General features: G+C 44.8%; 1 protein-coding gene across 6 annotated transcripts in view; it reads right to left on the bottom strand.

The window, feature by feature from the left end:
- Positions 1-22310, bottom strand: part of ACAT1 (acetyl-CoA acetyltransferase 1) — a 31954-nt gene extending 9644 nt beyond the window's left edge. The window contains exons 1-10 of one of the 6 annotated variants that reach the window (XR_009215465.1): positions 21904-21937; positions 15828-15922; positions 10332-10379; positions 8354-8471; positions 7969-8064; positions 7366-7466; positions 3561-3704; positions 2390-2540; positions 885-980; positions 37-150 (exon numbers count right to left, since the gene is read on the bottom strand). Coding sequence is in view for 5 of the 6 variants with exons in the window: in XM_058446194.1 (XP_058302177.1) it covers positions 37-150; positions 885-980; positions 2390-2540; positions 3561-3704; positions 7366-7466; positions 7969-8064; positions 8354-8471; positions 10332-10379; positions 15828-15922; positions 21904-21916 (976 nt within the window). In the remaining variant the exon portion in view is untranslated. Of the gene's footprint in view, positions 1-36; positions 151-884; positions 981-2389; positions 2541-3560; positions 3705-7365; positions 7467-7968; positions 8065-8353; positions 8472-10331; positions 10380-11433; positions 11605-15772; positions 15923-21903; positions 21945-22151 lie in introns of those variants that run through there. The other 5 variants (XM_058446195.1, XM_058446194.1, XM_058446193.1 and 2 more) reach the window with 5 other exon arrangements.
- Positions 22311-23680: the final 1370 nt, after the last annotated feature.

Genomic DNA, 23680 nt, shown 5'->3' with positions numbered 1-23680 from the left:
GGGAATACAGGTGTGAGCCACCTCGCCTGGCCTTACCTACTATTCTTGCCAGTGGTGTAACATTGAGCCTTTTCGCTGCATCTGCCGTCATGAGAACCAGAGCAGCGGCCCCATCATTCAGTGTACTGGCATTGGCAGCTGTTACTGTGCCTGAAAGCAAAAATGAGCATGAAGTCAAAACATTCCTTCACAATAAATGCATTTGGTTCAGTTTAACAAATATCTACTGCCTGGACTGCTAAATGTTTAAAGAAATTACAAATATGGGTGGAGACAATTCCTGCCCTCAGGAAACATGTACATAGCTAACTCCAAGACAATGTAAGAATGCCTTTTTGTGTACATAAAACTAACAGTTTTCTCAAAGATCAGAAACATGCATGATGGCACTGGGTAAATGCTGGTCTACAACTCTTGAAAGATAGGGACCAGTTAATATTTTTGTCTCCAGGGTCTAACTTTCCATATTCAATATATAGCAGGTACTCACTACATATTTTTCAAATCAGGTATTTCTTCTTATCTAGAATCACCTGGAGTTAAATATAAATGAATGCTAAAAACTACTGAACCACTTTAAATAGGAGAATGTTATGGTCTATAAATTATATCAATAAATCTGTTTTTTTCAATGCCAGTGAAGACCCTATCATAGACTGCTACATATGAAAATCTGAATTCTATAGTCATGTTATACATCTCTTCCCTGGGATTTATATATTGAAGGTATAAACTATCAAAACAATTTTACATGAGCCTGATATATTGAAAATGTTAACATCTAGATGTTTTCTAGAATTTTTAAAAATCCTTAGGCAATTCTAAGAATTAGATAAGGTATGCTGGCTCAATTTTTTTCTTATGCTTCATTTCTTAGCACTAACCATTTTCTTTCTGGAAAACTGTCTTCAGCTTTGGAACTTTGCTAAAATCAACACGTTTATATTCTTCATCTTCTTTCACCACTACATCTGGTTGACCTAAAATAAAAATATTTTAAGTAAAATCGCTCAAGCCAAGTAGTCATTCAGCAATCGCTCAAAACAAGTAGTCATTCAGCAAGCAACTGTTGTACAAGATGCCTAGTAGCCTGTGCCTCCCTTTGTATCCCTACTTCCCTTAAACCATCCCAAGTAAACACTCATCTAGAATCTGTTAACTATAATCTCTATTATGTTACCATCTTAAAAAGAGAAACAAAGTAGCCTCACAATTTTTTTTTTTTTTTTTTTTTTGAGGCAGGGTTTCCCTCTGTGACTTAGGCTGGCATGGTCACAGTTTACCTGATCCTCTCCAGGCCCATGTGATCCTCCCACCTCAGCCTCCCAAGTAGCTGGGACTACTGGTGTGAGCCACCACAGCCAGCTGATTTTGTTTGTTTGTTTGAAATGGTCTTGCACAGTCTCCCAATAGAGTGCAATGCTGCAAACCTAGCTCACTGCAGCCTCGAACTCCTGGGCTCAATTGATCCTCCTGCCTTGGATTCCCTAGTAGCTGGGACTACAGGCGCGTGCTGCTATACCCAGTTAATTTTTAATTTTTTTGTGTGGAGGCCAAGTCTTTGTTGCCCAGGCTGGTCTCAAACTCCTGAGCTCAAGCAATCCTCCCACATCGGCCTCCCAAAGTGTTGGGATTACAGGTGTGAGCCACTGCACCCAGCCACAAAATTTAAATCTACACCTCCACATCCCATTCTCTTCTTCAGCTCCCTTCTATGATCACAGACCCCACTCTCCTGACCCCAGAGGTAGCTATCTGACCTACACTAAATAAGCTCTAGTAGTATTCTATCATCTAGAGCACAGTAATCATTCCTGGAATAGAACTGTAACCTAAAGCAAGTTAATGAGTCTTTATTGTGGATTTATTCTGCTGGAACTGGTGAGAAAGTCTCTCCTTTTTGAGAATCCTATATATGTGACCCTAGAGGTAGAGGCAGCAACTTTAGAAAGGCTGAGGGAATAAAGCATAAAAGCCTGCAGGTCTGAGAAGCCAAGAGAGCATGTCTTAGTAGTAGTGAACACCCAGTTCCAATCCTTGAAGTTCCCAGAGCTGAATGGTTGCTACTGTTCATCCTTCAGTTCTTGGAGGCACTCCCGGTAACCTTCTAGTAAATCCCTTTTCAATTTAAAATACCGTATTGACTGTCACTTATAGGAAAAAGAGTTCTAATAAATTTCTCAAATTTAAAATAATACTCAGGGATCTTATAAATGGATTGAAACCCGACATTAAGTTGGGTAGATTGAACTGGCAACTCTTCCCTTTTTATTAACCATAAGCAGTATCCTCAGTTGAACCAAGATAATGTCCTAATGTAAAACTTAAGCATAAAACATTCAGCAACATGAAAAGTCTATTCATCCTTTTTGGAACATTATCTCTCTACCTTTTACTGTAACCGTGACAGGAGTAACTTCATTTCCAAATTTCCCAGCTTCCCAGGCTGCTTTACTTCTGGTATAAGAATTAATAGCATAAGCATCTTGTTCATCTCGTGCAATATTCAGCTTCTTTGCTGTATTCTCAGCACAGCTGCCCTGATAAAAAGTTGAAATATTTTAAAGTTAACTTTGCATAATTTAGAAAATATCTATTAACTTTGCATAACTTATAGTGTTTAGTAGTTACGTTTCTTAAAATATATTTCTTAGGCCGGACGTGGTGGCTCATGCCTGTAATCCCAGCAGTTTGGGAGGCCAAGGCGGGCCGATCATGAGGTCAGGATATCAAGACCATCCTGGCCAACATGATGAAACCCCGTCTCTACTAAAAATTAGCTGCGTATGGGGGCACGCGCCTGTAGTCCCAGCTACTCGGGAGCCTGAGGCAGGAGAACTCTTGAGCGCAGGAGGCGGAGGCTGCAGTGAGTCAAGACTGTGCCACTGCACTCCAGCCTGGGCAACAGAGCAAGACACCATTTCAAAAAATAATAATAACATATATATACACACACACACACACACACACACATATATATTTCTTTCTATACCAGGTCACTTTTCACTCGTATTTTTTTGAGATGGAGTTTGACTCTTGTCACTCAGGCTGGAGTGCAGTGGTGCAATCTTGGCTCAATGCAACCTCCACCTCCCGCGTTCAAGCAATTCTCCTGCCTCAGCCTCTTGAGTAGCTGGGATTAGACACCACCACCACGCCTATTTTTTTTGTATTTTTAATAGAGACGGGGTCTCACCACATTGGCCAAGCTGGTCTCAAACTCCTGACCTGATCCACCTGTCTCGGCCTCCCAAAGTGCTGGGATTACAGGCCAGAGCCACCGCGCCCGGCCCATTCATGTCTTATCTTCACATACTTGAATCAGCCAAGCAGTTGCTAGCTGAGCGTCAGAAAATACCCTATTTAAATGTGGGAAAATTTCTTTAATGACTGAGCCATGCGGATGCAATAGGCCTACAAAAGTATTTTCCAAAAGTACATGGCTAAAATCAACATTTATAGAGCCCATCTTTCAGTTCAGTTTGTAAAGTACATACAATAAGAAAAATCAAACAGTATTGGACATTAGATAGCATTTATCCACTAAAAATCACATTTACCATATGAATTTTATTGTAGACATCAGTTAGCCCGTCTTTTACGATCAAATCTTCAAGCTTTACCCCACCATATGGTGTTGATCCCCTGTTCATTACATATGGAACATTGGACATGCTCTCCATCCCACCTGCCACCATCACATCCTGCACAGCAACACCAGAAAAACCCAGTGTTAATTCAAATAGTTGCAAACCCATGACACCCTTTATACAGCTACCACCAAACAAGTATTCTACAGGCATTTATTAAACATTTGTTACACAGTGAATATAGGAAGTACCCTCTTTACCACTTCACCCTGATGAAAAGAAATGGTGTAAAATAACGAGAAATAAGTTGGCTGGGTGCAGTGGCTCACACCTGTAATCCCAGCACTTTAGGAGGCTGAGGCGGGTGGATCACTTGAGGTCAGGAGTTCAGGATTAGCCTGGCCAACATGGTGAAACCCCCTCTTTACTAAAAATACAAAAATTAGCTGGGTGTGGTGGCGGGCACTTGTAATCCCAGCTACTCAGGAGGCCAAAGCAGGAGGATTGCTTGAACCTGGGAGGCAGAGGTTGCTGTGAGCTGAGATCGTGCCACTGCACTCCAGCCTGGGGGGCAGAGCAAGACTCCTCAAAAAAAAAAAAAAAGAGGCAGAGGTTGCAGTGAGCTGAGATTGTGCCACTGCACTCCAGCCTGGGCGACAGAGCAAGACTGTCTCAAAAGAAGTTCACAATCAGGCATTAATAAGAATACCAGAAATCTGGCCACGCACAGTGGCTCACACCTGTAATCCCAGCACTTTGGGAGGCCGAAGTGGGTGGATCATGAGGTCAGGAGATTGAGACCATCCTGGCTAACACAGTGAAACTCCATCTCTACTAAAAATACAAAAAATTAGCCGGGTTTGGTGGCACACGCCTGTAGTCCCAGCTACTCGGGAGGCTGAGACAGGAGAATGGCATGAACCCGGGAGGCAGAGCTTGCAGTGAGCCAAGATAGCGCCACTGCACTCCAGCCTGGGCGACAAAGCAAGGCTGTCTTAAAAAAAAATAAAAATAAAAAAATACCAGAAATCTTTCATGTAAAACCATCTTCTGAAATTCTTAAATTTTCTTTTAGACAGGGTCTCGCTGTTGCCCAGGCTGGAGTGCAGTGGCACGATCTCAGCTCACTGCAATCTCTGCCTTTTGGGCTCAAGTGATCCTCCCACCTCAGCCTCCCAAGTAGCTGGGACTACATGCATGCACCATCACACCCAGCTAATTTTTGTATAATATTTTTAGTAGAGATGGGGTTTCGCTATATCACCCAGGCTGGTCTCAAACTCCCAGACTCAAGCGATCTGCCCACCTCAGCCTCACAAAGTGCTGGGATTACAGGCATGAGCCACCATGACTGGCCTGAAATTCTTACCTTCTAACCCTTCATTTCATTCATGCTGCTAAAAATTTAATGTGCTCTAGAAGATTAGACGTAATCTCAGTTCATGCAAATAATCCTACTTCCTTGACTGAGATCCTCATCATCTCTTCCTGGACAGCTGAAATAATTTTCCACTTGATCTGACATGCAGCCTTTCCACCAAAGCATCATCGACACTCGTCTGACTCATTTTGGCTAGAATGTAAATCTGATCATTTCACACCTTAGAGAACTCAGCATAATATATGAAGCCTTTACAGTATCCCTTCTCTCCCCTTTTTCAGTCTCACAGCCTAACCTATACCTCAGGTCACAAGGAACTAGTTAAAGCTCTCCAGAGACACCATGCACATTTCACACACATACCTCTGCACTTCCCCCATCCACCAACATGTAAAACACCTATATTTCCTTTAAAACTAATCAGAACACTACTTCATGTCTGCCTTGACCATTTATTTCTATCCTTTCTTGAAAGTTTCTCTTCCTTTGTGTTCCCCAATTACTATGCAATCCTTTTAATATTATTATGTTTATACATCAAGTCTTCCCACTAGACTATGCTCCTTTGAGGCCAGACACCCTGTCATATTTTTACGTCCTTGGCAACTGGCATATAGAGGTTTAATAAATATTAATCAACTTGTTATTACAAGTCAACAAAAAAAATCACTTGCATTATAAGGGCTAGTTAAGAACAGTTTAATATAAAACATTAATGTAAACATAAAGCCAATAATATTTTCTCACAGTCTTTAATCAGGCATACAGACAAGCAAGCTCTATACCAAAGAAACCTAAATATTTTGCCTATTCCGAAATAGAGAAATTCTTAACCAGTTCTCATCTAAGTTTTATTCACTTGTACTTTTTACTGGGGGTGATGGCAATAATAAGTGACAGAAAATAAGGTATCAATTCTTCATTATAAAGTAAAACTGACTGTTTTCCAAGGTCATAAACATTCAAAACAAAGCACTTCCAAGTATGCCTGTAAGTCACTGTATATATGCACAAATGAATAATATTAAATGAAAGTATTTCAATATAATACAAATGGCATTTGCTAGAGAACCACGATACATCAATTAAGACAAAACTTCCCATGACAAACAGTTTTGAAACTAAATCTCGTGACCATTTGTCACCCACCGGTTTGACAAGGGTTTGGTACCACCCAGTGGTGGTGCAGATCCAGACAAGTCACACAGTTTTTGGAAAGTATAACTGGTACAACTTTTATGGAAAGCATTTTCAAATACCAAAATGTTCAAATCCTGACTCAGCATTTCTTTTAGGCATTTTTCCAACAGAGACCTGTACATGTACAGATTTTTTTAAATGTTTTGTTCACCACTCTATTTCCAATGACTGTCACATGGTAGATGCTTAGCCCTGTAACTCTGTGGCTGTCTCAGACACACTGAAAAACATCTTCACCTGAAAAATGAAGGGCTCAGATCTGAGAGAATCTTGGTTCTTCTGTGTGTCCAGGTCTCACCTCCTGACCTGACAGCATATTTTTGCTAAGGAGCCTGTCTCTTGCTTGATCTCAAGTAAAGACAAGATATAGATCAGCAAGGCTAATTAGAAAGCCTGTACAACTTAACTGAGTCCAGGCATCGTAGAAACTACAAATTAGTCATCAAGCCTGGGCTCAAGCAATGATTTGATTCCCAGGGTTAAGCACCTTGTTCTCCTTTATAATGAAAACCTGTCTTATTCTGGCAAATACAGTATTTATGAATTTTTAGTCACCCAGCCCCAGAGAAAGACCCAAATGCCTTGACTAAAAACAATTTTTTTTTTTTTTTTGAGTCTTGCTCTGTCTCCCAGGCTGGAGTGCAGTGGTATAATCTCAGCTCACTGCAACCTCTGCCTCCCAGGTGCAAGTGACTCTTGTGCCTCAGCTTCCCGAGTAGCTAATTTTTGTATTTTTAGTAGAGATGGGGTTTCACCATGTTGGCAAGGCTGATCTTGAACTCCGGGCCTCAAGTGATCTGCCCCCAGCCTCAGCCTCCCAAAGTGCTGGGATTATAGGAGTGAGCCACTGTGCCCGGGCCTAAAAACAACTTTTTAACACAAGATACTTAGCTTTTTTTTTTCTTTCAAAGAGCAGAGTCTCGCTTGCTATGTTGCCTACGCTGGTCTCAAACTCCTGGGATCCTCCTGCCTCAACCTTCCAAAGTGCTTACAGGCATGATACCCAGCCTACGCTATCATTTTGACCATACTTCAAATGGACTTAGCAAATCCAGACACTCTTGAACATGTGAGAAAACATACTAACTTATGAAAAAGAATCTCATTTCTAAAACACGAATATGCCTAGATTTTTGTGTCTTTTAGCCCTAGGTATTATTCTGATTAATAAATGGAAAGGACAGTGTTTCTTACCTGATGTCCACACATCAGACTTTGAGAGGCCATCATGATGGCTTTCATTCCTGAAGCACAAACTTTGTTTATAGTGGTGCATGGAGTAGAAATAGGTAAGCCTAAAACCAATATAAGTCACTTTTGAAAAACAGATAAACACAACTGCAGAACTTAATAGAGCATGTTATTATAAACTGCAACTTTTCTTCTGCCAACATAACTACAAATTATATCATGCATTTAATATTTCACTTAAGCTTAAATAACCTTCATTTTGCCATTTTATACTTTTTTTTTTTTGAGACGGAGTCTCACTCTGGCACCCAGGTTGGAGTGCAATGGTGCAATCTTGGCTCACTGCAACCTCCGCCTCCTGGGTTCAAGCGATTCTCCTGCCTCAGCCTCCCAAGTAGCTGGGATTAGTGCACCACCACACCTGGCTAATTTTTGTATTTTTAGTAGAGACAGGGTTTCACCATGTTGGCCAGGATGGTCTCCATCTCTTGACCTCGTGATGCACCCGCCTCGGCCTCCCAAAGTGCTGGGATTACAGGCGTGAGCCACCACACCCGGCCCCTTTTACACATTTTAAGTATAAAAGCAAAAATGTCTTCCAAGTACCTGCGCCCAATACTGCCTGCCTTGTAGGGGCTTGTCCTTCACCTCCTTGTAGAACATTACCCATGTATGCTTCTTTCACTTCTTGTTTTGGAATCCCTTTATTTAAAAAAAAAAAAAGTCAAAAAGGCATTTAATTCAATTTAATAATCAGTGATTACCTAATAAGGTATGTGACATTACACAATAGGAATGGTTTCTTTTTTTTTTTTTGTCAGTTTTGAGTTTCAATCTAAACTGTATAGTACAAAGACTTCTTTACAAGGGAAAGCAGAAATGTAGGCATTAAGTTATATCTAAGTGTTACATACATAGTTAATGCAAAATAAATATCTTTTCCATGGAATCTTTTTGCTCCCTTAACACAAAAAGCAAAGCAACTACTGACCTGCCTTTTCAATGGCTCCCTGAATTGCAATGGAACCAAGCTTAGTGGCTGGCAGCAATGAAAGGCTGCCTAAAAAAGATCCAATGGGTGTTCTTGCAGCACTTACTATGACCACTTCCTGGCAAGACACAAGATGGTAAAAATTATAGGTATTTTACCCAAATCGTATTTCATTAAATAAACATAAATATATTATCAAAAAAACACTTCTATGAATGAGTCATCAAAAATTAATCTCAATAGTTGAATAGCTGTAAAGATAATCAGTTCAATGCTAGTGCTTTATGATTTAAGACCTTATAGAAACCAACTCTAAAACAGATGTAGATCCTTCCCAGTTCTCTACAGGAGGTTTGAGGACAGAAGCTTAAGTTTCCTTTCTACTCCTCAGTCAAAATTCAAGAAATGGTCACTGTACCTTGTTTTTTTGTTTGTTTTTGTATTTTTGTTTTTGAGACAGGGTCTTGCTCAGCTGCCCAGGCTGGAATGCAGTGGCACAATCATAGCTTATTGCAGCCTCAAACTCCTCAGCTCAAGCAATCCTTCTGCCTCAGCCTACCAAAGTGCTAGGTTTAAGGGTATGAGCCACCACACTCAGCCACTTTACTCTTGTTAACTGCATAATAAACAACTCTAAGAGGGTCCCTTACTGAAAGGAACTCTGGCTAGGAATCAAGACCTGTATCCTAGGTGGGGCTATACCACTTAACTAGGACAGAGCCAGGGCCAGAATTTCTTTTTTTATATATAATTTGAGATGGAGTCTCACTGTGTCACCCAGGCTGGAGTGCAGTGGAGTGATCTTGGCTGACTGCAACCTCTGCCTCCCAGGTTCAAGTGATTCTCCTGCCTCAGCCTCCTGAGTAGCTGGGATTACAGGCATCTGCAACCACCCGGCTAATTTTTGTATTTTTAACAGAGATGGGGTTTTGCCATGTTGGCCAGGCTGGTCTTGAACTCCTAACCTCAGGTGATCCATGCACCTTGGCCTCCCAAAGTGCTGGGATCACAGGCATGAACCACTGTGCCCAGCCAGAGCCATAATTTCTTTTTTTTTTTTTTTTTTTTTTTTTTTTGAGATGGAGTTCCTCTCTGTTGCCCAGGCTGGAATGCAGTGGCGCGTGAACTCAACTCACTGCAAGTTCCGCCTCCCGGGTTCACGCCATTCTCCTGCCTCAGCCTCCTGAGTAGCTGGGACTACAGGTGCCCACCACCACGCCTGGCTAATTTTTTGTATTTTTAGTGGAGATGGGGTTTCACCGTGTTAGCCAGGATGGTCTCGATCTCCTGACATCGTGATCTACCTGCCTCAGCCTCCCAAAGTGCTGGGATTACAGGCATGAGTGACCGCACCCAGCGCAGAGCCATAATTTCTTAAACAGTAAGACAATAATATGAACATTAAGCAAAAGAAGATAAAAGCTCTCTTGAATACTATAAAACAGCACTGTGACAGTTCTCTCCTTAAACTTATCTTCCACAATCTCCTATTAAGTTTAGAGATAAACAACAGAATGGTTGCCTAGATTTTGATAGAAGGTCTTAACGAAGTCACTTTAGTGACCCTTACAAAACAAAGAGAGGACTCCTCAGAAGGCCCTAGGAGATGCTGTAATGGCCCTCCTTGTCTAATTCCCAGCTGGTCCACTCCCTCTCTTCTAGGATCTTCTATACGGTCTCTGCTTGTACCACACACAATACAATGGGAGTCCCTGTGAGCAAAGGAAGAACACTGCCCAATTCTAGAGGGAATGTTGTTTTGCAGCAGACTATAAGGAAGCAGCAAACATTGGCAGAGACTAACTGAAATGTTTTTCTATTACAGTCATCTACTTTAACTGAATATTTAAATAGCTATTCCTAACTGTTGCACAATCCTGCTTTGACTTTCACATATACCCAAATCATAAGTATATGCATTTTTATTGACATTTCCTTTAAATTCTGGAAATTTTAAAGCACAATTTAAATTACTTACCTTCAAAGTGGGTTTTGATACATAACTCCGTTCCACATATCTTATTTCCTGTAATATAAATATTTATAATGTTATAATGTAAAAAATATTAAACTATATCATTTTATATTTCTCAGTGATAAGGTTATAGTGGTTTCTTCCTGCATCCTTATGCTTTTATTTCCAAGTTTTCTGTGGTCAGAATATATCACTTTTAACAATTAGAAAAAAATGATTGCTTTATAATAAACGTTTGATTATTCATTGGAAATGTATGTTTTAACTCCTAAGTTTACTATTTTAAAATTTCTAAGTCTTGGCCGGGGGTGGTGGCTCATGCCTGTAATCCTAGCACTTTGGGAGGCCAAGGCGGGCGGATCACCTGAGGTCAGGTGGACAACATGATGAGACCCAGTCTCTACTAAAAATACAAAAGTTAGCCCAGCATTATGGCACATGCCTGTAATCCCAGCTACTCCAGAGGCTGAGGCAGGAGAATGGCATGAACCCAGGAGGCGGAGCTTGCAGTGAGCCGAGATTGCACCACTGCACTCCAGCCTGGGCGACACAGCAAGACTCCGTCTCAAAAAAAAATTCCAAGTCCTTCTTAAATAATAGCTTTCTAAAATGTAGTTTTGAGTTAAAGCTAGGATCTAAATTATTTAGTCTTAGAATCCAACAAGATATTCTCACTTCTTTAAGATTGTTTTCGAGTAAAACTTGCTGTTTCTCCCTATCCACTTCCAACAATTGTCTTTGATTTATATGAGGCAAACACATCTCATATAAATATGACCTATAATAGCAGATAAATTATTTCTTAAAAAAGGAAACAGTAAACTCCTTCCCTCCCTCCCTCCCTCTTTTCTTCCCTCTGTGGCCCAGGCTGGAGTATAGTCGGCTCACTGCAGACTCCCTGCCTCGGCTCCCGTGTTTCTCCTGCCCCCGCCTGCGGGCTGCCTGGGATTGCCGGCACGCACCACCACCCCTGCCTGGTTTTTCTCCTTTGGCTGGAGGCGCGGTTTCGCCATGTCGGCCAGGCTGGTCTCCAGCTCCTGACCTCGAGTGGTCTGCCCGCCTCGGCCTCCCCAGGTGCTGCAACTGCAGACGGAGTCTCGCTCACTCGGTGCTCGGTGTTGCCCGGGCTGGAGTGCGGTGGCGTGGTCTTGGCTCGCTGCAGCCTCCGCCTCCCAGCCGCCTGCCTTGGCCTCCCAGGGTGCTGGGATTGCAGCCTCTGCCCGGCCACCGCCCCGTCTGGGAGGTGGGGAGCGTCTCTGCCTGGCCGCCCGTCGTCTGGGATGTGAGGAGCGCCTCTGCCCGGCCGCCCCATCTGGGAAGAAGTGAGGAACCTCTCTGCCCCAAGCTGCCACCCCGTCCAGGAAGTGAGGAGTGTCTCTGCCTGGCCGCCCATCGCCTGGGATGTGAGGAGCGCCTCTGCCCGGCCACCACCCCATCTAGGAAGTGAAGAGCGCCTCTGCCCGGCTGCCCCGTCTGGGAAGTAAGGAGCGCCTCTGCCCGGCCACCCCGTCTGGGAAGAAGTGAGGAGCGCCTCTGCCCGGCCACCCCGTCTGGGAAGAAGTGATGAGCGCCTCTGCCCGGCCGCCCCGTCTGGGATGTGAGGAGCGCCTCTGCCCAGCAGCCCCGTCTGGGAAGTGAGGAGCGCCTCTGCCCGGGGAGTGCCTCTGCCTGGCCGCCCCCTCTGGGAAGTGAGGAGCGCCTCTGTCCGGCCGCACATCGTCTGGGAAGTGAGGAGCGCCTCTGCCCGGCCGCCCCATCTGGGAAGTGAGGAGCGCCTCTGCCCGGCCGCCCCGTCTGGGAAGAAATGAGGAGCGCCTCTGCCAGGCCGCCCCCTCGTCTGCCCTTTGGAAAAGTGAGGAGGGTCTCCCACGGAGGCCAGCTCCATGGGGTTGGGCTGGGGGACCCTGTTGGAACCACCCTTTGGAGGCCGGGATGGGGTTTGCCGGTGCCTCCTCTGAGGTCTAGGGCTTGAGACCACGTGGCTAAATGGCGAAGATATGAAGCCGGGGGGTTGTTATTGAGGAGATCAAAGACCAGCCTAAAACAACAACCACGACACAAAAAGGCCTACCCGGATACTCCCTTTCTGATCCTTTATCCCACTTTCTTTTTCTTCCTCTTCCTTCTCCTTCTTCTTTGTCAAATAGAGGATTGAGTTATTATCATTGATCCATACAAAGTCCCTCTCTCGTTTATTTTCTTTAATTCCCACCCCCCATTTCTATTCCCCGTCTTCCCATGTGCAACCTTCCTAATATGTTTGATATAAATCTTTTTGTTTGTATGTATTTTTAGAAAATGTTTATTGTTTTGTGTGCAAAAAAAAAATTAAGAAAAAAAAGTAAACATCTTACACCTACTACTTCTCAGTTCTTTACACACTTCTTAGGAACAAATGTCAACAGTAGGCTGGGGAAGTGGCTCACGCCTGTAATCCCAACACTTTGGAAGGCTGAGGTGGGCGTATCACTTGAGGTCAGGAGTTAAAGATCAGCCTGGCCAACTTGGCGAAAAAACCCCGTCTCTACTAAAAATAGAAAAATTAGCCAGGCATGGTAGCGGGCGCCTGTAATCCCAGCCACTCGGGAGGCTGAGGCAGGAAAATTGCTTGAACCCAGGAGGCGGAGTTTGCAGTGAGCCAAGATCACGCCACTGCACTCCAGCCTGGGAGACAAGAGTGAAACTCCATAATAAACAAATAAATTAATTAATTCCGACAACGCAGGACATAATTCAGAGGCCTAACTGATCTGAAATTAGACTATCAGTAGCTGGGCACAGTGGCTCATGCCTGTAATCCCAGCACTTTGGGAGGCCGAGGCGGGTGAATCACGAGGACAGGAGTTCAAGACCAGCCTGACGAACATGGTGAAACCCCGTCTGTACTAGAAATATGTAAGTTAGCTGGGTGTGGTGGTCCATGCATGTAAGCCCAGCTACTCGGAGAGGCTGAGGCAGGAGAATCACTTGAAGCTGGGAGGCAGAGCTTGCAGTGAGCCGAGATCACGCCACTGTACTCCAGCCTGGGCAACAGAGCGAGACTCCGTCTCAAAAAATGATAATAAATTTAAAAAATAATAATTTAAAAACTTACAAGAAAAAAAGTTCCTACTTGTAGTAAACATGCCTGTCACTGCCTCTCCAGACACATGTCTTTCTCAAAGGGCAACCCTAAGTACTTACAAGGTGACTCCCCTGCCTCTGGCCAGAGCTGATGGGATCAAGAATGGAATGGACTCACCCAAGCTAGCACCCTGAGAGACTGGGTCAGTTGGATGACAGTGGGGACTGGACTGAAAAGTCAAAAGGGGCTGGAGCTGACCAGCCAATGCCACAGAAAAGCAGCAGTTAGAACAAAGAGAAAAGCCATGAATACGCTGAGAAGCAAAAGAATGGAACATACATACTCAGAGACAGGAGAAATAGACCACGGCACACCACAAGAGGCAAAAGATGGCTTTGGTTAGTGATTTTCTAATTTGGGTTCTGGTAAAGTCAGTTGCACTTTATTTTGTTTAAAAATTTTCATATATAAAAATAAAAAAAAACCAGAACTCCTGGACTCAAGCAATCCTCCTGCCTCAGCCTCCCAAGTATCTGCGACTACAGGCACATGTCCCTGCACCCGGCCAGCTGCACTTTATTTTCTGTCCTTGGATGTCCTAGTGCTTGCCCATGTATCTCTTCAAAAAGTCCCCTTTCTGGAGATTCCTTAAAGAACTAAAACTAGAACTACCATTTGATCCAGCAATTCCACTACTGGATATCTACCCAGAGGAAAAGAAGTCATTATACGAAGGCCGTGTACAGTGGCTCATGCCTTTAATCCCAGCACTTTAGGAGGCCGAGGTGGGCGGATAATGAGGTCGGGAGTTCAAGACCAGCCTGGCCAACATGGCGAAACCCCAACTCTACTAAAAATACAAAAATTAGCTGGACGTGGTGATGCAACGTCTGTAATCCCAGCTAACTCGGGAAGCTGAAGCAGGAGAATCACTTGAACCCAGGAGGCAGAGGTTGCAGTGAGCCGAGATCACGCCACTGCATTCCAGCCTGGGCGACAGAGCAAGACTCTGTCTCAGAAAAAAAAAAAAAAGTCATTATACAAAAAAGACACTTGCACACACATGTTCATAGCAGCACAATTTGCAATTGCAAAAATATGGAACCAGCCCAAATGCCCATCAACCAACAAGTGGATAAAGCAAATGTGGTACATATACCATGGAATACTACTCAGCCATAACAAGGAATGAAATAATGGCATTCACTGCAACCTGGATGGAATTGGAGACTATTATTCTAAGTAACTCAGGAATGGAAAAACCAAACAGCATATGTTCTCACTCATAAGTGGGAGCTGCGCTATGAGGACACTAAGGTATAAGAATGATACAGTGGACTTTGGGGACTCAGGGGAAAGGGTGGGGGTGGGAGTGAGGAATAAAAGACTACACACTGGTTTACAGTGTATACTGCTCGGGTAATAGGTGCACCAAAATCTCAGATATCACCACTAAAGAACTTACTCACATAATGCAACACCACCTGTTCCCAAAAGCCTACTGAAATAAAAATTAAATTTTAAAAGTCCCCTTTCTACTTAGATAGTTTGTTCCTTGTTTACTAAGCCACTTCTCTTCCTTCAAGCTTCTGGTCCAGTTTAATGGAATCTTCCCTGGTTCTCTCCACTTTGCTCTGGATCCCATTTCCAGTTGCCTTTTCAAAGATGGCACAGTTATCCTTTCCCTCTCCTCTACATCATTCATCCCTTTTACTTCTGGATAATTCCATAAGCATACAAACAGGCTCTGATTCCCCCCACTTAAAAAACAAAGTAAAAACAAATAAATGTCTCTTGACCCACATTCCCACTGAGCTTTCACCTCATTTCTTTTTTTCTTTTTGAAAAAAGGCTGGAGTGCAGTGGTGCGATCTCAGCTCACTGCAACCTCCGCCTCCCGGGTTCAAACAATTCTCCTGCCTCAGCCTCCCGTGTACCTGGGACTACAGGCATGCGCCACCACACCCAGCTAATTTTTGTATTTTTAGTAGAGATAGGGTTTCACCATGTTAACCAGGCTGGTCTTGAACTCCTGACCTCAGGTGATCTGCCTGCCTCGGCCTCCCAAAGTGCTGGGATTACAGGCATGAGCCACCACGCATGGCCTCACCTCACTTTAGTTCTCTTTGGCAAGAAAGGTTCTCCAGGTTACCTACAATGTCCATTTGCTTGTCCTCACCTGTTCTTTACAGTTCAACCCACTCAGATCCGGATTTTATTTCTGCCAGTTTACCACTGTTGGTTCTGAGCAACATCAACAATGTCTGTGTAGCAAAATCCAACTCGCTATAATTGTCTCACTTAACCTTTTAACACATCAGCAAGACTGGGCTCACCTTTCTTTGAGAAATACGCTGAGCAGTTAAGAGCCTGGACTTACCAGCTCAGTATTCTTTGTTTGTTTGTTTTGTAGAGACGGAGTCTCACTATCTTACCCAGGCTGGTCTCAAACTCCTGGGCTCAAGCGATCCTCCTGCGTTGGCCTTCCAGCATGCTGAGATTACAGGCGTGAGCCACTGTGTCCTGCAAGCTGAGTATTTTTGAGCAAGTTACTGAGACACACTTACCTTGGTTTTCTCAAATACCCTCCACAGGCTGTTATGAGAATAAAATGAGATAATATGTATAATCCATTGCAGAAACCCTTCCTTGTCTTGGCTTCCATTACAAACGTGGACTCCTTCCTACCTCATTAGTCATATTTACCTCAGTCTCCTTTACTATCTCATCTTCCCCTTCCAACCTCCAAGTGCTGAATGTCCCAGGGCTTTGTTCCAGGCCTCTTTTAATTTAACTTCACTATATCCTTAGTCATATCCAGTCCCATGGCTTTAAAAAGCATTTATGAGGCCGGGCACAGTGGCTCACAACTGTAATCCCAGCACTTCAGGAGGCCAAGGCAGGCGGATCACAAGGTCAGGAGATCAAGACCATCCTGGCTAACACGGTGAAACCCCATATCTACTAAAAATACAAAAAACAAAATTAGGCATGGTGGCGGGTGCCTGTAGTCCTAGCTATTTGGGAGGCTGAGGCAGGAGAATGGCGTGAACCTGGGAAGTGGAGCTTGCAGTAAGCCAAGATCACGCCACTGCACTCCAGCCTGGGTGACAGAGTGAGACTCTGTCTCAAAAAAAAAAAAAAAAAATGTCTATGTGCTGATGATTTTCCAAATTTCTATCTCCAACCCTGACCTTTCAATTGACCACCAGACTCACACCCAAGCGCCAACCTGACAGCTGCAGGTGAATGTCCAAATCATAGCTCTCAACCCTAGAAAACCTGTTTGTGGCCAGGCGCAGTGGCTCACCCCTGTAATCCCAGCAGTTTGGGAGGCTGGGGCGGGGGGGGGGCAGATCACGAGGTCAGGAGTTCGAGACCAGCCTGGCCAACACGCTGACACCCTGTCTCTACCACAAATACAAGAAAAAAAAAAATTAGCAGGGCGTGGTGGCACGCGCCTGTAATCCCAGCTACTCCAGAGGCTGAGGCAAGAGAACTGCTTAAACTCGGGAGGCAGAGGTTGCAGTGAGCTGAGATTGTGCCATTGCAGTCCAGCCTGGGTGACAGAGCAAGACTCCATCACAATAAAAAAAAAAAAAAAAAGAAAAGAAAACCTGTTTGTTGCCAGTATTCTCAGGTGCTCAAGCCAAAATCACCCTTCATCCTTCCCTTTATTGCAATCCCTAAAATCCAGATACTGTCAACAGCATCCAAAACATAACAAAATTCGTCCACTCTGCCTCATGTCCACTGCTGCCACCTAGTCCAAGCCACCATCTCTTGTTCCTATTAATGGCCTTCTACCTAGTTCCCTGACTCCCCTGACACCTCTCTACAGTCCCTCCAGCTTTGAAAATGTAAATCAGATCATATCACTCTACTGCTTAAAATAATTTAATGGCTTTTCATTGCTCTTGGAATTACATACAAATTCTTCACCTCATCCTACAAGGCCCTGCATGATCTGGCTCTAGGTTTTCTCTCCAAATTTACATCACTCTTGCTCTGTGCCAGCCACTGGCATCTCTTTGTTCTAAACCCTATCCCGATACCTCAGGGTCTCTGCAGTGTGCCTCTGCCAGTAATAGTCTCCTCAGGCCGGGCCTGGTGGCTCACGCCTATAATCTCAGCCCTTTGGGAGGCTGAGACAGGTGGATCACTTGAGATTAGAAGTTTGAGACCAGCCTGGCCAACGTGGTGAAACCCCGTGTCTACTAAAAATACAAAAATTAGCCAGGTGTTGGGGTGGGCACCTGTAGTCCCAGCTACTTGGGAGGTTGAGGTGAGAGAATCGCTTGAATCCAGGAGGCGGAAGTTTCACTGAGCCGAGATCACGCCACTGCCCTCTAGCCTGTGCAACAGAGTGTGATCCTGTCTCCAAAAAAATCAAAAAACAAAACAAAACAAAAAGTCTTCCCAGCTCTCCACGGCTGGCTCATTTTTATTCTTCATGTCTTTTCTTTTTTTTTTTTTTTTTTTTTTTTAGATGGACTCTCACTTTGTCACCCAGGCTGGAGTGCAGTGGCGTGATCTCGGCTCACTGCAAGCTCCACCTCCCAGGTTCACGCCATTCTCCTGCCTCAGCCTCCCAGGTAGCTGGGACTACAAGCGCCCGCCACCACGCCCGGCTAATTTTCTGCATTTTTATAGAGACAGGGTTTCACCGTGTTAGCCAGGATAGTCTCGACCTCCTGACCTGGTGATCTGCCCACCTCAGCCTCTCAAAGTGCTGGGATTACAGGCGTGAGCCACTACACCCAGCCTATTCTTCATGTCTTTTCTAATGACACATTCCCAGAGCGGTCCACCCTAACTACTCTATTTAAAGTTACCCTCTACTTTTTCCTCTCTTTTATATGAATATCTTTATTTCCTTCAAAGCACCTCTCACACTGTAAGTATGTGGTTCACATCTTTGTTTTATTATCCACCCCTCCAACATAATGCAGGCTTCCTGATGGCGGGACGGTGTCTCTTGCTCACTGTTACAGCCCTATGACTTAGCACAGTGCCTAGTGCTCCTGAAATATCAGAAATGAATGACAAAATTATAGTATGGTCAGGACACTGAACCATACAGTGTATAGTAAATACATGCTGAATGAACACAACCCATTAAGTTTTATCTACATAACACAATTATCTTTCAGGGAGGGCTCAGCCATGCCAGGCAGAGGTCAGCACTCCTATCTCAGCTTCCACAACGCCCATGCACATTCTAATTGTTCCAGAATATATAATTTTGTAACCCTCAGGTGGCTTGTCTCCCTACTAGTGTGAATTCCAAGAAGAGACTGATTTTATTTTCTATCCCAGTGATGGCAGCAGACACAAAACAAATATTTGAAGACAGTCTGAAAGTTACCAATAACTCAGAGAAAAAAATTTCAGCTACAGTAAATGTTATGAAACCAGCAAAATTGATCATGAACTAGAGAGTAACTGAGGGCCTACTTTACATGGGATAGTCAAAAAAGGCCTTCTAGTAATGTTAACGGAGCTGAGAAATGAATGTTAAAGAGTCATCCTTGGAAAGATCCAGGAAAAGAACAGTTGAGGCATCAGGAACACGTAAGACTAAGGCCATGAATTAGGAACAAACTTGGCACACACGCTAAGTATAGAAAGAAGGGTCCTGTGGCAAAAGCAGAGTGAGCACAGCAGCAGCTGAGGCCACAGAACTAAGTAGGGCCCAGCAGATCATGATAAGCGTCTAGATTCTGGCCTGTGGGCAATGACAAGCCACTGAAAGCTTTTATATTATAAAAGGACCACTCTGGCTGCAGTGTAGAGAACTGAGTGTACTAGGGTAAGATTAGAAAAAGGGAAGGGGGCCGGGTGTGGTGGCTCACACCTGTAATCCCAGCACTTTAGGAGGCTGCGGTGGGCAGATCATCAGAGGTGGACCACCTCTGGTGAGCTGGTCAGGAGTTCGAGACCATCCTGACCAACATGGTGAAAGCCCATCTCTACTAAAAATACAAAAAGTAGTGGGTATGGTGGCACATGCCTGTAATCCCAGCTACTCAGGAGGCTGAGGCAGGAGAACTGCTTGAACCCAGGAGGCCAAGGTTGCAGTGAGCCAAGATCGCGCCACTGCACTCCAGCCTGGGCAACAAGAGCGAAACTTGGTCTCAAAAAATAAAAAAGAAAGAAATTAGCAACAGGAAGGAAGTAGCATATAGGCTGTTAGGTCAAAGGGAAGAAGCAAGGTTACCAAAGCCAAGGGGTCAGGAACCCAGCAGAAGCGGGAACCACAAGAGAGACAGACACTGCCAGAGACAGACAGACAGACAAATTATTCTGGCTTCTCCCTTCCTATCTTCCAATCTTCCACCGGTGCCTTCCAGTGGCTACACCCAGCCAGAAGCCAGCTGATATTGGTCAGCCTACAGTAATGCAGACAGAATAGGGGAGGGAAGATAAATGAATCTGGGAGCAAATAGGCCCAAGACTGGCACAATATAGGAATTTTTGTTTAAGTCTGAGCATTAAAAGAAGCTGAATAAAACTGGATCAAAACACAAAACAGTTTCAAGGAGGGAGTGGTCAATAGGGTCAAATATAGGATAAAGGTCAAGAAGAAAAAACTTGGGCTGAGCACAATGGCTCACACCTGTAATCCCAGCGCTTTGGGAGGCCAGGAGTTCAAGACCAGCCTGGCCAACAGAACCAGACCCCGTGTCTACAAAAACTAAAATTAAAATAGATTTTTAAAAATAATTAAAAAACAAAGAAAAAGGAAATCACTGGTATTTTTCAGCTTGAGTGGCAAAGAAATTTAACTGCAGAGAGTTAAGGAGAAATGGATGCAGAATACATGGGAGGTAATGAGTAAAGACCACTCCTTTGACCAGAGAGAGAAAAGTGATTAGAGCTAGAAAGCCAATGCGCTCCAATAAAGTCCATAAAGACTTGATGACCATAAAAGAGACCTGGTAAGCAAAGAGAAAAGAGCCAATGTAATGAGAGGTCAAATTCCATTCTACAAAATAGCACAGAAAACTGGAAATCCTGTTTATGGTTCAGTAAATGACCATTTAATTCAAGTATCCAATACAACTGCTTCCTAGAGTTCAGTAATATGAATGTCACATATCATACATTAGAGCATGTACAGGCTTATTTTTTTCATGAGGAGTATTTGTGTTTCATTGTTAAGATCTTTTTTTTTTTTTTTTTTTTTAATTAAGACGGAGTCTCACTCTGTTGCCCAGGCTGGAGTGCAGTGGCATGATCTCAGCTCACTGCAACCTTCCCCTCCCGGGTTCAAGCGATTCTCCTGCCTCAGCTTCCCAAGTAGCTGGGATTACAGGCGTCTGCCACCACACCCAGCTAATTTTTTTTTTTTTTTTTGTATTTTTAATAGAGGTGGGGCTTCACCACGTTGGCCAGGCTGGTCTTGAACTCCTCACCTCAAATGATCTACCCACCCCGGCCTCCCCAAGTGCTGGGATTACTGGCATAAGCCACTTCAACCAGCCTGATTGTAAGATCTTAATTAAACCATAAATTAAGAAGGTTCTGCTCTTTTTTTTTTTTTTTAACATCTCTAGAGCACCTAGTTCATCTATGTCACCTAGTCAATACTGACTGAAACCCAAGATAACCTAATTACATTCTTGTGATTTCTCCACTCATCCCATGAGACTAACAAATAGGCTAAAAACTCATCTTCCCTGGAAACCTACGCCTTTTGACTTTTCTATTATCTCGGTCACCCAGGATCAATTTTAGGCTCTTTCTTTTCCCTTGGCTTCGCACCCTCACTCCATAACTGTCAAGTCCTAGACTGGTTCTTTCACAATCTCTTGCACAGCTCCTACCGCCAGCACCCTTGTGCAAATAATGTTATTCTACGCCCAAACATAAGAATTAGAGTGACCTACCATTGCAACAAAAACAAACATATCAACAATCCCTACTTAACTAGGGTCAAATCCATACTCTCACAACATAACTGGATCTCCAAGCTTATTGCCCCCATTGACCTAGAAAACTCAAGCTTCACCAACCACACCCTGAAGGTCTCTACCTATTTCTGAGGCTTTGCCTGACAATCTGTAGTGCGTACTCCCTTGCTTACGCATGTGGAGAATAAATTCTTTGAGACTTTGCCCCTGCTGTGTTCCCTAAACACAACGGTCAGAAGAGAGACACCCCTTGGAACGCCCTCAGTATGTGAGCTTTGCTCATATGTCAAGTATAATTTATTGTATTATCTGAGTAGTCATTTGTTTTCCCTGATAAATTTCAGGCTGCTCCAAAAAACATCTGTTATGATCACATGGTGCCCTCTCCCCTTGAATGCCCAAAGATTATCTATTGTATTAAAAAAAGAAAAGGAACCTCTCCTGACAATAACGCATACAAATATGTTTTAAAGAAAATCTCGGGAGCAGCTGCACAGGCCTGCAAAGAGGCTCTCTCCGATCCCACCGCTCAGGCCGGGCCAGCGCCAATCTCGGCGGGCCTGACTACCCAGACACGTGCCCTTGTTTGACACACCAGTAACGCTCATTAAGGTGATTACGCCGAGACCTTGGAAGTAGAAACTCGCTGTAAAAATACGCGAGTTCCTGGGTGTTATCGGAGCACTTAGGCGGTTTTGGGACCAGACTCCGTCACGTGACTGTCCTGGGGCCTAAGCCGCGCGCCCGGTCCGCGGGAGCCGCAACGGCCGCGGGCTGGAAGCTTCCGAGGCGAGGACTCCTCGCATCCCGGTTCTGAGTGCTGTGGGGACGAACTCTGCTCACCTGCACCATCCTCCGGAGCAGGGGGCTGCGGCTGCGGGCGCCGCCGCGCAGAAGTGCCGCCAGCACAGCCATGGTCGCGGAGGGAAGAGTATCAGCTCCACAGGCGTAGACTAGCGACCTCCTCCCCAACCCCGCACCCCTAGCGGCGCGGCGCGGGCACCACCCATACCGGGCACCGCCCATCCCGCCTCCTCCAATAGTCGCCCCCACAGTCGGCGGCGATTGGCCGGCAGTCAAGGGCGGGGCGGAGCCTGGCGCTGGGACACCGCAGCCTGTGCTAGGAAAGGTTGACGAGTGAAGCACGTGGATGGAGACGCTGGCACCTGGGTCAACGAGCACCTGACACGCTGCTGGTTCCCGTGTCCACCACGTCTAACCTGCTGAGGCCGGTGGTTTATGTGTAACCCGAGCTTTTTCGATTCACTGAGCATGTTTCCCTTAGGCCTACCCAGCACAAACTCATGAAAACATTTTAGGATTTTTTTTTTGAGACAGGGTCTCACTCTGTCACCCAGGCTGGAGTGCAGTGACGTGACCACAGCTCACTGTAATCTCGACCTCCAGGGCGCAAGCGATCCTCCCTCCCCAGCCACCCCAGTAGCTGAGACTACAGGCGCAAGCCTCCACAACCAGATAATTTTTGTATTTTTTATGGAGACGGGGTTTCACCATGTTCGCCAAACTGGTCTTGAACTCCTGGACTCAAGTGAGCCTCCCTCCCCGGCCTCCCAAAGTGCTGGGATTACAGGCGCAGGCGACCTCGCCCGGCAAATTTTTGTATTTTTTTTTTTTTCGTGGAGACTAAGTCTCCCTATGTTGCCTAGGCTGGTTGCTAACTCCTGGGCTCAAGCAGTCGGCCAGCCTCAGCCTCTCGAAGTGGTGGGATTACAGGTGTGAACCATCACACCCAGCCGTGAAAATATTTTGAAGCAATCAAATTCCAGGCTCAGTCCAGATACAAATATGGGTAAAAAGGCCTCAGGTGATTCCAGTCCCCAACCTTTGACCACTCCAGCTGAGACCCCAGACATCATGGAGCACAGACAAGCCATCCCCACCATGCTGTCTGAATTCATGGTCCACAGAAACGAGAGAAAACAAATGGTTGTTATTTTAGGCCATTATGTTTTGGAGTACTTTATTTTTTTAAGATAGAGTCTCACTCTTGTCACCGAGGCTGGAGTACAGTGGTGCAATCATAGCTCACTGCAGCCTCAAACTCCTGGTCTCAGGGGATCCTCCTGTCTCTGCCTCCCGAGTAGCTAGGGGATCCTCCTGTCTCTGCTTCCCAAGTAGCTAAGTAGCTAGGACTACAGGCACGCTCCACCAAGCTAATTTTTTTTTATTTTTATTATATATAGAGAAGGGGTCTTGTTATGTTGCCCAGGCTGGTCTCAAACTCCTGGCCTTAAGAGATCTTCTGGCCTTGGCCTCCCAAAGCACAGAGATTATAGGCATAAGCCACCTAAACAGGCCTGTTTGGGGGTAATTTTTTATTTTTTTGAGACAGTCTCGCACTTGTCACCCAG

Source organism: Hylobates moloch, unplaced genomic scaffold (genome assembly GCF_009828535.3).
Source record: "Hylobates moloch isolate HMO894 unplaced genomic scaffold, HMol_V3 SCAFFOLD_11, whole genome shotgun sequence".
NCBI lineage: Eukaryota > Metazoa > Chordata > Mammalia > Primates > Hylobatidae > Hylobates > Hylobates moloch.
Note: the sequence above shows the minus strand (reverse complement) of the source record. Positions and strands in the feature narration are given on the sequence as shown.